Source organism: Rhinopithecus roxellana, chromosome 20 (assembly GCF_007565055.1).
Source record: "Rhinopithecus roxellana isolate Shanxi Qingling chromosome 20, ASM756505v1, whole genome shotgun sequence".
NCBI lineage: Eukaryota > Metazoa > Chordata > Mammalia > Primates > Cercopithecidae > Rhinopithecus > Rhinopithecus roxellana.
The window spans coordinates 19,103,574-19,117,751 of record NC_044568.1 but is presented as its reverse complement, the minus strand read 5'-3'; the positions used below and the strand labels follow the sequence as shown (position 1 = coordinate 19,117,751).

Below are 14,178 nucleotides of genomic sequence, written 5' to 3'. Positions count from 1 at the left end.
GAGTTTTGTTAAAGCAAAAATATCCTACAGCCGGGCCAGGCAGGTGGCTCACGCCTGTAATCCCAGCACTTCAGGAGGCCGAGGCGGGCAGATCACAAGGTCAGGAGATTGAAACCATCTTGGCTAACACAGGGAAACCCCGTCTCTACTAAAAACACAAAAAATTAGTTGGGCGTGGTGGCGGCACCTGTAGTCCCAGTTACTCGGGAGGCTGAGGCAGGAGAATCTCTTGAACCCAGGGGGTGGAACTTGCAATGAGCCGAGATCATGCCACTGCATTCTAGCCTGGGCGACAGAGTGACTCCGTCTCAAAAAAGAAAAAGAAAAAAAAAAATCCTACAGCCTCGGCTCTTGTGGCCTCCAGGGGCCACCCCTGGTCCTATAGAACCTTCTGCACTTCCCTTCCCTGCCTGGTCACTGTCCCTGAAGTGATACCGAGCTATGGGAATTGGGGCCACATCTCCCTAATCCATATTCTACCGCCCAGTACCCAGCACAGAGAGCAGGGACTCTGGGCCCCTCTTCGGGGTGGGCTGCCCAACAGCCAGGCTGCCCCTCCGCGGCCGTGGCCGTCCTGCTCACCATGACCTTGCGGAGCTTGTAGTTCCGGGCCCGGATGTCCTGCATTAGCATCTCGAAGGGTGTGAGCTGGAACTCGGTGGGGAGGGGGTTGAACTCCTGCTCCTGCACCTTCTTCAGCTTCACTCCGTGGCGGAGCTCCCGCATGAGCTGAACCCACAGCCGGGCCTGGGCCCCGGGGAAAGAGACCAGCTCTCAGCCCCAGGTAAGGCTCCACGGCCCTCCAGGCAGAGACCCCCGGCAGGCTGGGCTGCGTAGTGGCCTGGTCAGGCAGGAGCGAGCCTTACCCAGTCTGTGTGACCCAGGCTGTCCAGCTCTGCCTGTGGCGTCTCCACCTGCGGCTCATCCTCCCGAAGCTTCTGCAGCATCTGTGACCACACACGCTCGTTAGTCCAGGGCAGGGACAAGAATGGCGGACGCAGGACAGGCCCCGTCCGTCAGGGACACAGTCACGTCACGGGGGCTCCACTCAACCAGCCGGAAAAGAGACGAGTGGGCATTTTGGCCCAAGGCTTCAGGATTTGAAAAGATACCTGGGGAAACCGAGTCATCGCCACAGGTGGCAGACACAGGTGTGGAGGCTCCACTCTCCCCGTTTCATTTAGCTCTCAGTTCACACGGCGCTTCCTCAGGTGGGCCCCGCACCCTGCCGTCCCCCTGGGCCCCTGCAGCTGCTCTAGGTCCCAGCCTGGCCTTTACGCTGATCTGCTTCTCTGAGCAGCGTCTGGGGCTCGGTGCAGTGTGGCACAGGCCAGTTTCTGTGTGTGGCTTGAGTGAATGGACACATGGTGGAAGGTGGATGGGAGGGTGGATGAGCTGCTGCCCAGCGAGTGCAGGGAACAGACATGGGTGGATGGGAGGGTGGATGAGCTGCTGCCCAGAAGTGCAGGGAGCAGACATGGGTGGATGGGAGGGTGGATGAGCTGCTGCCCAGCAAGTGCAGGGAACAGACATGGGAATGTACTTCGTGAACGGGGGAAGGTGCCAACCCTGTGGTGAGGGCCTGTTTGGGAAGCGCTCTGCGCTGAGAACGTGGGAAGAAGGTACAGCACCTGCTGCCTGGGTCACGCACGATCTCGGTGGCACAGAGCATCTGCTCTCACCAAGTCCCAACCCTAGAGAAGCACCTGCCCTTTGGTACAGCCCCCACAACCAAGACAGAACCGGTCACCTGGCTCCTGCCCCAGGGACCTGCCACACTGCTTTGGGACACTCCCTGGGCAGCACAAGGTGTGAGTCTGCCCACAGGCCTCATGTATGCCAGCCCAGGGCAAAGGGCACACAGGGTGGCACTCCTGTCCTTCCTGCAACAGCTGTACCTATTCCTAAGCAGGCCGCTCCTGGCCAAAATGCCAGCAGACACAGCGACACCCCATGGAGTAACCCTTCTCTCGCTTCGCCCCACCACAAACTCCCCAAACTTCGCCTCGGTCAACTGCCTGCATGCAGAGCCATTTCCTCCTAAAGAAAGAGCTTCCTGGCCGGGCACAGTGGCTCACAGCTGTAACCCCAGCACTCTGGGAGGCCAAAGTGGGAGGGTCACTTGAGTCCAAGAGTTTGAGACCAGCCTGGGTAATATAGTAAGACCCTGTCTCCGGCCGGGCGCGGTGGCTCAAGCCTGTAATCCCAGCACTTTGGGAGGCCGAGACGGGCGGATCACGAGGTCAGGAGATCGAGACCATCCTGGCTAACATGGTGAAACCCCGTCTCTACTAAAAAATACAAAAAAATTAGCCGGCGAGGTGGCGGGAGCCTGTAGTCCCAGCTACTTGGGAGGCTGAGGCAGGAGAATGGCGTGAACCTGGGAGGCAGAGCTTGCAGTGAGCTGAGATCCGGCCACAGCACTCCAGCCTGGGCGGCAGAGCGAGACTCCGTCTCAAAAAAAAAAAAAGGACCCTGTCTCTAAGAAAAGAATAAAAGAGCTTTCATTGTCTCAGTAAGAATCTGATCTGAGCAGCAGAAAACAGCCTGATCAGAGACAGAGACACAACAGCATGAGGACCATCTGCTAATTGTGGGGAACGTTAGAAGAATGTCCCAGGAGGCCAAGGGGGAGCTGAGAGGGAGGGCGGAAGATGGCCATGGGATCTATGGGGTGAGAGAGAGGACAGAAGATGGAGCATGGGATCTGGGGGATGAGAAGGAAGGCGGAAGATGGACCATGGGATCCGGGGGGTGAGAGAGAGGGCAGAAGATGGGCCATGGGATCTGGGGGGTCGGGGGAGAGCGAAGATGAACCATGGGATCCAGGAGCTGAGGGGAAGGACGGAAGATGGAACATGGGATCTGGGGGTGGGGAGAGAGCCATCCAACCGTAGCGCACGCTTGGGCTGCAGATGAGGCCAAGCAGCTCATGCTGCTGCCCGGTGTCAAAATCACCTGCTAAGGCTCAGAGGGCCAGGAACCTTTCTTGGTTAGAGGACAAGAGAGACACAGCATCATAAAGGGTCAGGGAGGAATGAAGGACCAGCATCAGTTAACTTTGAAAACATCTTCTGCCACCGAGGCAAGAAGGAATCCCCTGCCTCTCCAAGGCCTGGCTTTCTCCTCTGTGAGATGCTGATGGGAGAAAAGGCAGAGTCCACATGTGCAGAGACCCCATGATACAGAAACACATCAGCTCCCTTGGGGCAGCAGCCGTGCCCAGGGAGAGGCTGGGAGAGTCAGAGAGGGATGGTCGAGTCCACGGAGAGGTAGGAGGCCCAGGGGAGAACTCTGGCTTGGGAGCCATGTCAGAGCCAGCACTGGCCAACTCTTGCTTTGTGGCCTTGGGCAACGGTCCCAGCCTCCGAGCCTGCACCTGCTCAGCTGTCAAATGGTCCCTCCAGCTGTAAGGGGCAGGAGAGTGAGGCTGGGTTGTCACAAGACCAGCAGGTGGGTTTTCCCACCCAAAGCTCCAAGCAAGTCGCTGAGCCTTTCTGTGGTTCCTGAGTATAGAGGGGCCACCTTTGGCATCGTACTTCAGAAGGAACCAGGGCCTGGAGAGGCTGGTGGGGACGCAGGAGGAAAGATGCCCTCTTGCAGATGTAAAAGAGCACAATGGGTGCCGGGACAGGATAACAACTTAGAGGCAACAGGAGAGAGCAGTTGGGGAAGGGGCTGAGCCCACCGTTTAACTTCTCTGGTAAGAAGCAAGTGTGAGGCCCAGCGCGGTGGCTCATGCCTGTAATCCCAGCACTTTGGGAGGCCAAGGCAGACAGATCACCTGAGGTCAGGAGTTCAAGACTAGCTTGGCCAACATGGTGAAATCCTGTCTCTACTACCAGGTGTGGTGGTGCGTGCCTGTAATCCCAGCTACTTGGGAGGCTGCGGCAGGAGAACTGCTTGAACCTGGGAGGTGGAGGTTGCAGTGAGCCGAGATCCAGCCACTGCCCCTCCAGCCTGGGTGACAGAGCGAGACCCTGTCTCAAAACAAAACAAAAAAACAAAAACAAAAACAGAAAAACAAGCAAGTGTGAGGGTTAAGTGGGAATACATAACGCCAGCGGCAGTCGCACCGAGGACCTGACTTCCTGTCCACCAAGAGCTCGGCCTTGCCAGTCCCCTCCCACACGCAGGCACCTCCTTGGCCCCCCGGACCCTCCACGGTCGCCCCCACGCACCGCTCACCTCCTTGGCCTCCCGGACCCTGGCCAGGAAGGCCCGCAGCTCCAGCGTCTCCACGAAGAGCGCGCGGCACACGGCCTGGTAATGCGCCTGGGCGCCCCGGGGGTCGGTCAGCCGCGCCGCGCACAGCCGCATGGCCTGGGCAAAGGTGCGCACACTGCGGGGGACGCCCTCGGCCTCCTCCTCCTCCTCGGGACCCCCGTAGCCCTCATCCGCGGCACCGCAGCCGCTGTCCTCGCTGTCGTTGTTGGCCATGAGGTCGATGAGCCGCTCCAGCTGCGGGCTGAGTTCGCGCTCCTCGCTCTCGTCCAGCCCCCAGTCCAGCGCGCGGTAGATGGCGAAGCCCAGGGACTGCACGGTCTGCGGGACAGGGGCGCGGTCACCGGGCGGTACTGCAGGGGGGTGGGGCAGGGAGGCGGGGAGGGGAGAAGGCCGCTGGTGGGTGTAGAGGGCCCAGCACCCGGCCAGGGAGACAGCAGCTGTCGGTCCGGAGACTAAGGCACAAGCAAGGTATGGACCAGATGAAAAGGATGTGCCCGGGCGGGCACAGTGGCTCACGCCTGTAATCCCAGCACTTTGGGAGGCCCAGGCGGGCGGATCACGAGGTCAGGAGTTCAAGACCAGCCTGACCAACATGATGAAACCCCGTCTCTACTGAAAATATGAAAATTAGCCAGGCGTGGTGGTGCGTGCCTGTAATCCCAGCTACTTGGGAGGTTGAGGCAGGAGAATCGCTTGAACCTGGGAGACGGAGGTTGCAGTGAGCCAAGATCAGGCCTCTGCACTCCAGCCTGGGCGACAGAACAAGACCCTGTCTCAAACAAAAAAAAAAAACAAAAATTGAAGTTTTTTAAAAAGCACATTAAAAATCAGTGAAGCTTCACAGTAGAGACCTGATTTCCATAATCTACCACAAAGGGCACCCGTGCGTCTGTGGAGTGACCTGGCGGGGGGCCCACATGCGCCGACTTCGGGACCCACACGCCCAGGTGGCCCCCAGGTGGTCAGGTCTGCTAGGACAGGGAGGCAGAGGCAGCACAGCTGGACACGGGAGGTCGATGACAACTACAAGGACATTCTAAGTTGCACTGCACTGTGTTTCATATCTTAAAGGGTTCTCATAGTTTCCCTTTACAAGAAAGATCCACACACAAACACAACTACAGCACTCCTTAGGTCAGATGCTGTGCCCGGCCCAGCACAGCACGTACCAACCTCACCTCCAGCCACACTGATGTAGGGACAGGGACGGAGGCGTGGAGAGGTCGGTCCCCTTGACCACAGTCTCAACTGGCCAAGCTGGATCAGGACAGGAGTGCTGCTCATGGCCCCTCTCTCAGCTCTGTGCCACACTGCCCGGGTGGGGGGCCATGGTGTGGCAGATCGAGCCACACTTCCCCCAGGCACTGTCCACTTCCTGGGGCCACTTTGCCTCAGCGGCCCTGCAGGGGGGCCCTTTGGTCTCTCATTTACTGTATACTCCCCTCCCACCCACTGCTGGGAGCCCAGGAAGCCTAAACCTGAGCCTGCAGCAAAAAAGTCACAGAAGGCCCCGGAATCTGCCTCATCTGTCCTGCGGAAACGCCAAAGGCTCTAGAACCTGTCCCGTCTGTCCTGCGGAAACGCCGCAGAAGGCCCTGGAACCTGCAGGGGCACTGGTGGGAAGCGTGAGTGTCTGTGGGAGTGGAGCCCCAGCCCGCCCTGGGAGCTCACTTGTCTCATCTCCACTGGAGATAGACAAGACACAGCCTAGAATCAAGGTCAGAGGGCACGGCGGCAGCCAAGGCCTAACCAGTGACAGCAGGGCCCTGGCCAGGGCTCGGGGGATCCCCGGGGCAAGGGATCTCCAGAGAGGAATCTTAGGGCCCCTCCTGGGCACAGTGACAAACAGAGGGCGGGGTGTGAGGAAGCCGACTGGCACCAGCCTCTGTTAACACAAATTCCCAGCGGTTCTTTTCTGGGCCCCAGAGGGAAGGGCAAGGAAGGACGGCGTGGCAGGAAGTGCGTTTCCCACCCGCTCCGGGTGGGGCTGGCCTCAGCTCCTGCTGTCCCCGGTCATGTGGCTCCAATTCTGCCTCGTGGAGCAGGACAGACAGAGGGAGGAAGCAGCAAAGCCCCCGACCCCACCCTGTGCAGAGCGGCACCCAGCCCCTCTGGGCCACTCCCCGCTTTTTCTGACCACATTGGCAAAAGGGTTAACTCCAACCTGAGCGTCTTATCTGAAGGCTGCGTCCATAAAAGCTCTTCTGTGCCCAGGTCACTGGAAACTTTCTCTGAAAAGCAAAAAACTTGCTTTCCCGTAAGGAAAATTCTGGGCGGGCAGCCAGTCTCAGGGCCTTTCACCTCCACTCGCCCACAGCGGGTGCAGGCCTGGGGCAGCCGGTGGGCAGTACTGCCAGCCCAGGACGCCTGCCCAGTAACTGAGGGGCTGTGTGGTCATTTCATGGAATGCTGGAGCGAGATGTTAAGGAGCTCCTCTGCCCTCTTTCCTGGGGATAGGGCGATCAGGTTAATGTGTGCACCTCTGAGACAGACAGTCTAGGCTGCATCTCCGCATACCAAGCTCTCCGTAAAACGTTTAAGAGGTGCCACGGCAGACCCCCTTTGGAAAGTCTTCCAGGCGGTAGGCAGCAACTGCACCTCTGTTTGGAGACTCAGGACAGCAGGGCCAGCCCTGCCTCCCAGCCCTGGAGTCCTGGACTTTGGAAAGGTAAACTGTCCCGTGTATTATGCAACAGTGAGACAAATGACGAATAACCAGACACAGCCACCCAGACGGGCCCCCACTCACGTCCCAGGAAACTGCGTATAGCACAACGCCATCTCCACAGAGCTGCCAAGCAACCCTGAGCGGGACGCTGTCTAAACATCAGCGCCCCAAGATTCTCCACGGTGGAAGGCATCTTACCACTGAATTGTCAAGCATTGCAGGTGGTGACATAGACTTTGGTTTTATTATTATTTTTAAACGATCAACAGCAGGACATATAGCCTCTTCTGGTCTGTGTCACACCCACCCTGGGTATACTACTGTGTTTAATAATATATAAATAGGTCTTGTGATAAAACTATATTGTTTTCTTCTTTTTTAAAAAAAAACAATTAATCTCACTTGGGTATGAAAAACTGTTTTAAAAAAGAAGATACTCGGAAGGCTGAGGCAGGAAAATCGCTTGAACCTGGGAGGCGGAGGTTGCAGTGAGCCAAGATCACACCACTGGACTCCTCCCTGGGCAACAAGAGTATAGGTCTTAGAAAAAACAAAAGGCCGGGTGCGGTGGCTCACGCCTATAATCCCAGCACTTTGGGAGGCCAAGGTGGGCGAATCACGAGGTCAGGAGTTTGAGACCATTCTGGCCAACATGGTGAAATCCCATTTCTACTAAAAATACAAAAATTAGCTGGGCATGGTGATGGGCGCCTGTAGTCCCAGCTACTTGGGAGGCTGAGGCAGGAGAATTGCTTGAACCTGGGAGGCAGAGGTTGTAGTGAGCCAAGATCGCACCACAGCACTCCAGCCTGGTGACAGAGAGAGCCTCTGTCTCAAAAAAAAAAAAAAAAAACCCACAAAAATTAGCTGGGCATGGTGATGGGCGCCTGTAGTCCCAGCTACTTGGGAGGCTGAGGCAGGAGAATTGCTTGAACGCAGGAGGCGGAGGTTGCTGTGAGCCAAGATTGTGCCACAGCACTCCAGCCTGGGTGACAGAGGGAGACTGTCTCAAGAAAAAAAGAAGAGGCCAGGCACAGTGGCTCACGCCTGTAATCCCAGCACTTTGGAAGGCCAGGGTGGGAGGATGGCTGGAGCCCAGGAGTTTGAGACCAGTCTGGGCAACACAGTGAGACTTCATCTCATTAAAAAATAAAATAAAATGAACAAAAGCAAAAAACCAAACAAAACCAAAAAGGCAGTAGAAAGATAAAACATGAAGTTGCAGATGTGACTTCAGGGCAGGTGAGTGGGAGAGGAAGGCACTGCCATGCTGAGGTCCGAGTTTTGGTCGGGTGGGGTTTCTGGGCACTGGTCGTCAGGCTGATTTTTTCCTGTTTGCACCTGAAGTCCTCACCCTGACCCTGGCTCTGCGTCTGCGAGGCCGGCCCTGTAGACATCACCTGGGGTCCTCATCTGTCCAGCTATGGAAAGAGGCAATACCACTGCCTCTTCTCCCGGCCGGAAGCACCCACGGGGGCCCTCCCCACCCTGGTGGTCTCCTCCCCATCTGCTTTCTGTGAGCAGAGTTTTATTAAGCCTGTTGGGTATTTTATCTGCACCCTGCCTCGCTGAAACAACTGTGTAACTATGTATGCTTTATAATTTACATTTTAAGATGCAGGTATGTTTTAATAAACATCAAGTAATATTTGGAATTTTTAACAAGTACCTGGGCTTCCGAGCTGGCTAGTGGCACCACCATGGTTGCGGGTTCTGCAAGAGAAGTGGGAGTTAAGGTATTTGTCAGCATCTCCAGGACCCCGATAAACATAGCTGTCCACCCACCTCCCCTCAGGAACACACGCCACATCCCCAGTCTCCGCCGGAAAACCAGAAGGCTCACAGCAGGCCCAGCCACTCAGTCATTTGGACACACACCTATGAGGCCCAGCTCGAGCTGGCTCTAAGCAGGACACCCAGGTATAGGGGCCAGGAGAGCAAGGCAGCCCCTGCCCACAGAAGGATGATGGTCAGCTGGTGGACAGACCCCCAATGCCCCATGCAGCAGCCCCGCTCCATGGTGACCACTCAGAGGGGAGTCAGGGCTGGAGAGCAGCCAATGGGTCCCAGTCTGTCCTGGGCAAAGCAGGAGGCTGCCCCTAGGGAAACTTGGCTGCGAGGAAGAGTGAAGGAGGAGGAGACCAGATGTCGTGGCTCACACCTAGAATCCCAGCACTTTGAGAGGCTGAGGTGGGAGAACTGCTGGCAGCCAGGAGTTCAAAACCAGCCTGGACAACATAGTAAGACCCTGTGGCTACAAAACATTTTAAAATTACTTTGGGAAGGCCAGGCACGGTGGCTCACTCCTGTAATCCCAGCACTTTGGGAGGCCGAGGTGGGTAGATCACAAGGTCAGGAGATTGAGACCATCCGGTCTAACACGGTGAAACCCCGTCTCTACTAAAAATACAAAAACAGGCTGGGCACAGTGACTCACGCCTGTAATCCAAGCACTTTGGGAGGCCAAGGTGGGCGGATCATGAGGTCCCGAGATTGAGACCAGCCTGGCCAACATGGTGAAACCCCGTCTCTACTAAAAATATAAAAACTAGCTGGGCACGGTGGCAGGCGCCTGTAATCGCAGCTGCTTGGGAGGCTGAGGCAGGAGAATTGCTTGAACCCGGGAGGTGGAGGTTGCAGTGAGCCAAGATCGTGCCACTGCACTCTAGCCTGGTGACAGAGAGAGACTCCATCTCAAAAAAAAAAAAAAAAAAAAAAACAAGGCCGGGCGCGGTGGCTCAAGCCTGTCATCCCAGCACTTTGGGAGGCCGAGACGGGCGGATGACGAGGTCAGGAGATCGAGACCATCCTGGCTAACATGGTGAAACCCCGTCTCTACTAAAAATACAAAAAATTAGCCAGGCGTTGTGGTGGGCGCCTGTAGTCCCAGCTACTCGGAGGCTGAGGCAGGAGAATGGTGTGAACCCGGGAGGCGGAGCTTGCAGTCAGCTGAGATCCAGCCACTGCACTCCAGCCCGGGCGACAGAGCAAGGCTCCGTCTCAAAAAAAAAAAAAAAACTCCGTCTCAAAACAATAAAAAATAAAAAATAAAATAAAATAAAATAAAAGACGGCAGCAAGGCAGCAGCTCCATCCACTGGGGCACGTCTTCTGGAAAGATCCCGTGGTCTGAAAGGAGACACACCACCTGCCCAGGACGGAGGTTGTGCACCCCCGCCATCGCAGCAGTCGGACGAGAAACCCCCGGCTCAGAGGGAGGGAGACTTTGCAGAGCGGGTGAGTCAGCATCTGACCGAGACCCTGATTTGGGGATTTCTCAGAGAACCAAGTCTGAGTGGAAACACAGGAAATGCAGGTGGAGGCCGGAATCTCACGTATTTTGTTTATTAAACCTGGCCCTGAGGGAGGCCGGAGAGCGAACCTGCCTTTTGCAGGAGCCTACTTACAACTCCCATTTCACAGACGAGGAAACAGAGGTCCGGAGGATGAGTCTGTTTGCTCCAAGGTATCAAGACTGACGAGTGCCAGGAGTGGGGCCAGGCCGTGGGACCCCAGGGTCTGTGCTCCCCAACCCTCCTCCCCTGGGGTTCCCAAGACGCTGCGCTGGGTGAGATGTGAAAAAAAAATCCACCCACTTCTGCAGCTTTCCTGGAACTGAGCATGCAGGTGGAACTGTGCTAGAACAAGAGCTCCAACTGCCTGAAATTCTTTCTGGAATGAGGTAAGATATGTATATGTATGTATATATAAGCCATGGAATTGTCTGCTCAGTGGACCTGCTAACTCCGCAAATATTTTCAAAATGCCATCAAGAACCAGGAAGATTGCCAAAGATAAAGGGAGTCTGATCCATTGAAATAATGGAAAGCAATCCACCCCCAGCATCAGTGGAGTTAATAAAACAACCCACAGAGCAGCCCACAGTGGGGGGGATATGTCCCCAGGGCCTGGGCAGTCCTGGCCCCATGCTGGGCTTTCAGCAAGTTTGCAGCTGTGATTGGGCCGAGGCAATGGAAGGTGGAAGACACTGGACCCAAACAAAGGTGCTTCCTGGAAGAGACCAGGGCCCTGGGCTACTTGTGTAGGGAAGGCCTGACTGGTGGCTGGTCGGCCCTTCAGTGACCTTCACAGACTAAGCCCACGTCAGGCGAGGTCCTCAGTGCATGGGGAGCTTCTGGTGGAATAATTTCAATGTTTGAGCCCCTGGTTCAAATACTCCATATGTTAATAAAAAAATTGTACCAAAATTAAATGTTCATGACAGGGTATGGTGGCTCACGCCTGTAATCCCAGCCACTGGGGAGGCTGAGACAGGAGAATTGCTTGAACCCAGGAGGTGGAGGTTGCAGTGAGCCGAGATGGTGCCACTGCACCCCAGACTGGGCGACAGAGTAAGACTCTGTCGCAAAAAAAAAAGAAAAAAAAATTATATGTTCATGAATCTAATTGTATTTAAGCTGCAAAGACTTGGGGTGTCTCTGGTTCTGAGATGAGAGATTATCTGGGGGAGACTTGGGGGCTGACAGAGGCCTTGCAGTCAGAGCCCAAGCCTAGGACTCTGCTCAGATGTTATAAAACTAGGTGTTAAAAAATTTACTGTGGGGCGCGGTGGCTCACGTCTGTCATCCCAGAACTTTGGGAAGTCGAGGCAGGTGGATCACCTGAGGTCAGGAGTTGGAGACCAGCCTGACCAACATGGGAAACCCCGTCTCTACTAAAAATACAAAATTAGCCAGGCATAGTGGCACATGCCTGTAATTCCAGCTACTCGGGAGGCTGAGGCAGGAGAATTGCTTGATCCCGAGAGGTGGAGGTTGCAGTGAGCCGAGATCACACCATTGCACTCTAACCTGGGTAACAAGAGCAAAACTCAGTCTCAAAAAAAAAAAAAAAAAAAAAAATTATTTACTGTGGCCTCAATCTGCTCAGCCATCCCACAAGGGATGGTGCCATGATTCTGTTACAGATGAGGAAATCAAGGCTCAGGCAGGTTGAGAAACTTACCCAAGACCACACCCCTAATAAATGGGGCAGCAGGGCCACCAAGCACGGCCAGACCACAGCAAGCAACACAGCCAAACACTCAGATATAAGTGCATATAGAACTACCACAACCACGTCACCAAAGTGGCCACATAAGATTATACAAACCGTCTTTTGCTTATTTAAAAAATTATCCCCAGAGGAGAGAGACGGAGGCAGTGAGGACTCCCGAGTTCTCACTGAGTCTGTTACTGCCACGCTGAGGTGGGAGCCAGAACCAGGACACCTGGTTTCCATCTACCTCTAGGAGCTGAGAGCCTATTTCTTTCTCCCTGCAGGGAAGCACAGCCTCCGTGAGAGAAGAAAAGCCACTTGCATTTCTTTTTCCTCTTTTTTTTGAGACGGAGTCTCGCTCTGTCGCCCAGGCTGGAGTGCAGTGGCCGGATCTCAGCTCACTGCAAGCTCCGCCTCCCGGGTTGTTTACGCCATTCTCCTGCCTCAGCCTCCCGAGTAGCTGGGGCTACAGGTGCCCGCCACCACGCCCGGCTAATTTTTTTTTATATTCTTAGTAGAGACGGGGTTTCACCGTGTTGGCCAGGATGGTCTCGGCCTCCCAAAGTGCTGGGATTACAGGCGTGAGCCATCGCGCCCGGCTTAATTTTTTTTTATATTCTTAGTAGAGACGGGGTTTCACCGTGTTGGCCAGGATGGTCTCGGCCTCCCAAAGTGCTGGGATTACAGGCGTGAGCCATCGCGCCCGGCTTAATTTTTTTTTATATTCTTAGTAGAGACGGGGTTTCACCGTGTTGGCCAGGATGGTCTCGGCCTCCCAAAGTGCTGGGATTACAGGCGTGAGCCATCGCGCCCGGCCTTCCTTTTCTTTTTTTTGAAACAAGGTGTCGCTCTGTCGCCCAGGCTGGAGTGCAGTGGCATAATCATGGCTCACTGCAGCCTTGATTTCCTGGGCTCAAGCGATCCTCCCACCTCAGCCTCCCAAAGTGCTGGGATTACAGGTGTGAGCTACTGCACCTGACTCAGGTTTCTTTTGTATAAAATAACAAATGAGTAGAACAAAGACGCTAGGGAGTCTGAAACAATCCCGTGTGTGCTTGTGAAAGTAGACAGGTTTCATTTGGAAGAGAGATGTCTATGGGACATTTGCTGCCTGGAGATGCCCCAGCAGCTTCGAGAGGAAGGTCCTCCCACACTGCAGGCAGGTGGGTAGTGGACAGAGGTTACTGGACAGCCTCAGCCTCCATCTGCCTGGGGGCACCAGCCCAGTCCGGCAAGGGGTTTGGAGGGAATGAGGCACAAAGGAGGAGGTGGGATCCTGACCAACCTGTGGCTACTGGAGCTGGGTGTCTTGCCCCTGTGACCTCACTTCCTCACCTGCAGGACAGAGGCAACTCCTACTCAATCTCATGCATGACGTTACCTCGAATAACAAGTCAGGTGGCAGACACACAACACACAACACAGGCACGATCCTCAGTGACGAGCAGTGAGGCCACCAGGGCCCCTGGCTCGGCCCCAGGGTGACCTGCCCTTGACTCTCTTAGGCTTGGAGTCAGGACAGGGATGGCTCTGGGGGAGCCCATGCTCTCGGCATGGGAAGGGGTACAACTCCCCTTTTCACCCCACCCCCAGAGGAAGACCTCACACATCTTGAGGAGGCCACAGCACTTGGTTACACCGGGCCCACCCCTACGCATGGCCCCCAGGGGGTTTTAACACTGGCAGTGAGTGAAGCCCATTTCTGATCTCTCCGGCCTCGAGGGGTTTCCTTCCTTCCCAGGTCTCAGGCTGAGTGCTCTCAGAAGCACCAGGGCCAGGGCAGACCGGGGGACACAGCACACCCACTCCTGGCAGACACAGGAACTGGCAACAGTCCAAAGCAGGCACCCTGCAGCAACTTTCCCATCACGCGTCCCCCGGCCCCCACTGCCAACACTCGTGGAAGGCACAGGCACCCGGCCACACACGCACGGCACCCCTCCTAACAGTTTAACACTCGAAACACAGACGTGTCCACTTGAGACACAGGGAGACGCCCACACGGGGACACCAGGTAGCCATGAAAGAGAAGGAGAGCCCTTTGTGCGGAGAAAACCCGACCCGCACTGAGAGAAACAGAGCGCAGCCCCTGAGCTCGGGAGGAGACAGAGCCATCTGCCTGCTCCACAGACAAAAAGACGCTCCTTGTACTGCTGGGACGCTCTCCGGTTGCACTCAGCCCCTCGATTTGGAGCATGTAGGTGTGCTAGTGTCAAGAAATCAAGGTGTGAGAGTGAGCAGGCCCGCAGCACCCACATCAGTCTGAGAATTCAGGGTGGGGGCCTG

General features: G+C 55.8%; 1 protein-coding gene across 2 annotated transcripts in view; it reads right to left on the bottom strand.

Moving 5' to 3' along the window:
- SPIRE2 (spire type actin nucleation factor 2) overlaps positions 1–14,178 on the bottom strand; it is a 43,520-nt gene that overhangs the window by 18,766 nt on the left and 10,576 nt on the right. For both annotated transcript variants that reach the window (XR_004055515.1, XM_010378436.2), the window contains exons 2-5: positions 8,565–8,608; positions 4,189–4,545; positions 867–947; positions 583–747 (exon numbers count right to left, since the gene is read on the bottom strand). Coding sequence is in view for 1 of the 2 variants with exons in the window: in XM_010378436.2 (XP_010376738.2) it covers positions 583–747; positions 867–947; positions 4,189–4,545; positions 8,565–8,608 (647 nt within the window). In the remaining variant the exon portion in view is untranslated. The remainder of the gene's footprint in view (positions 1–582; positions 748–866; positions 948–4,188; positions 4,546–8,564; positions 8,609–14,178) is intronic.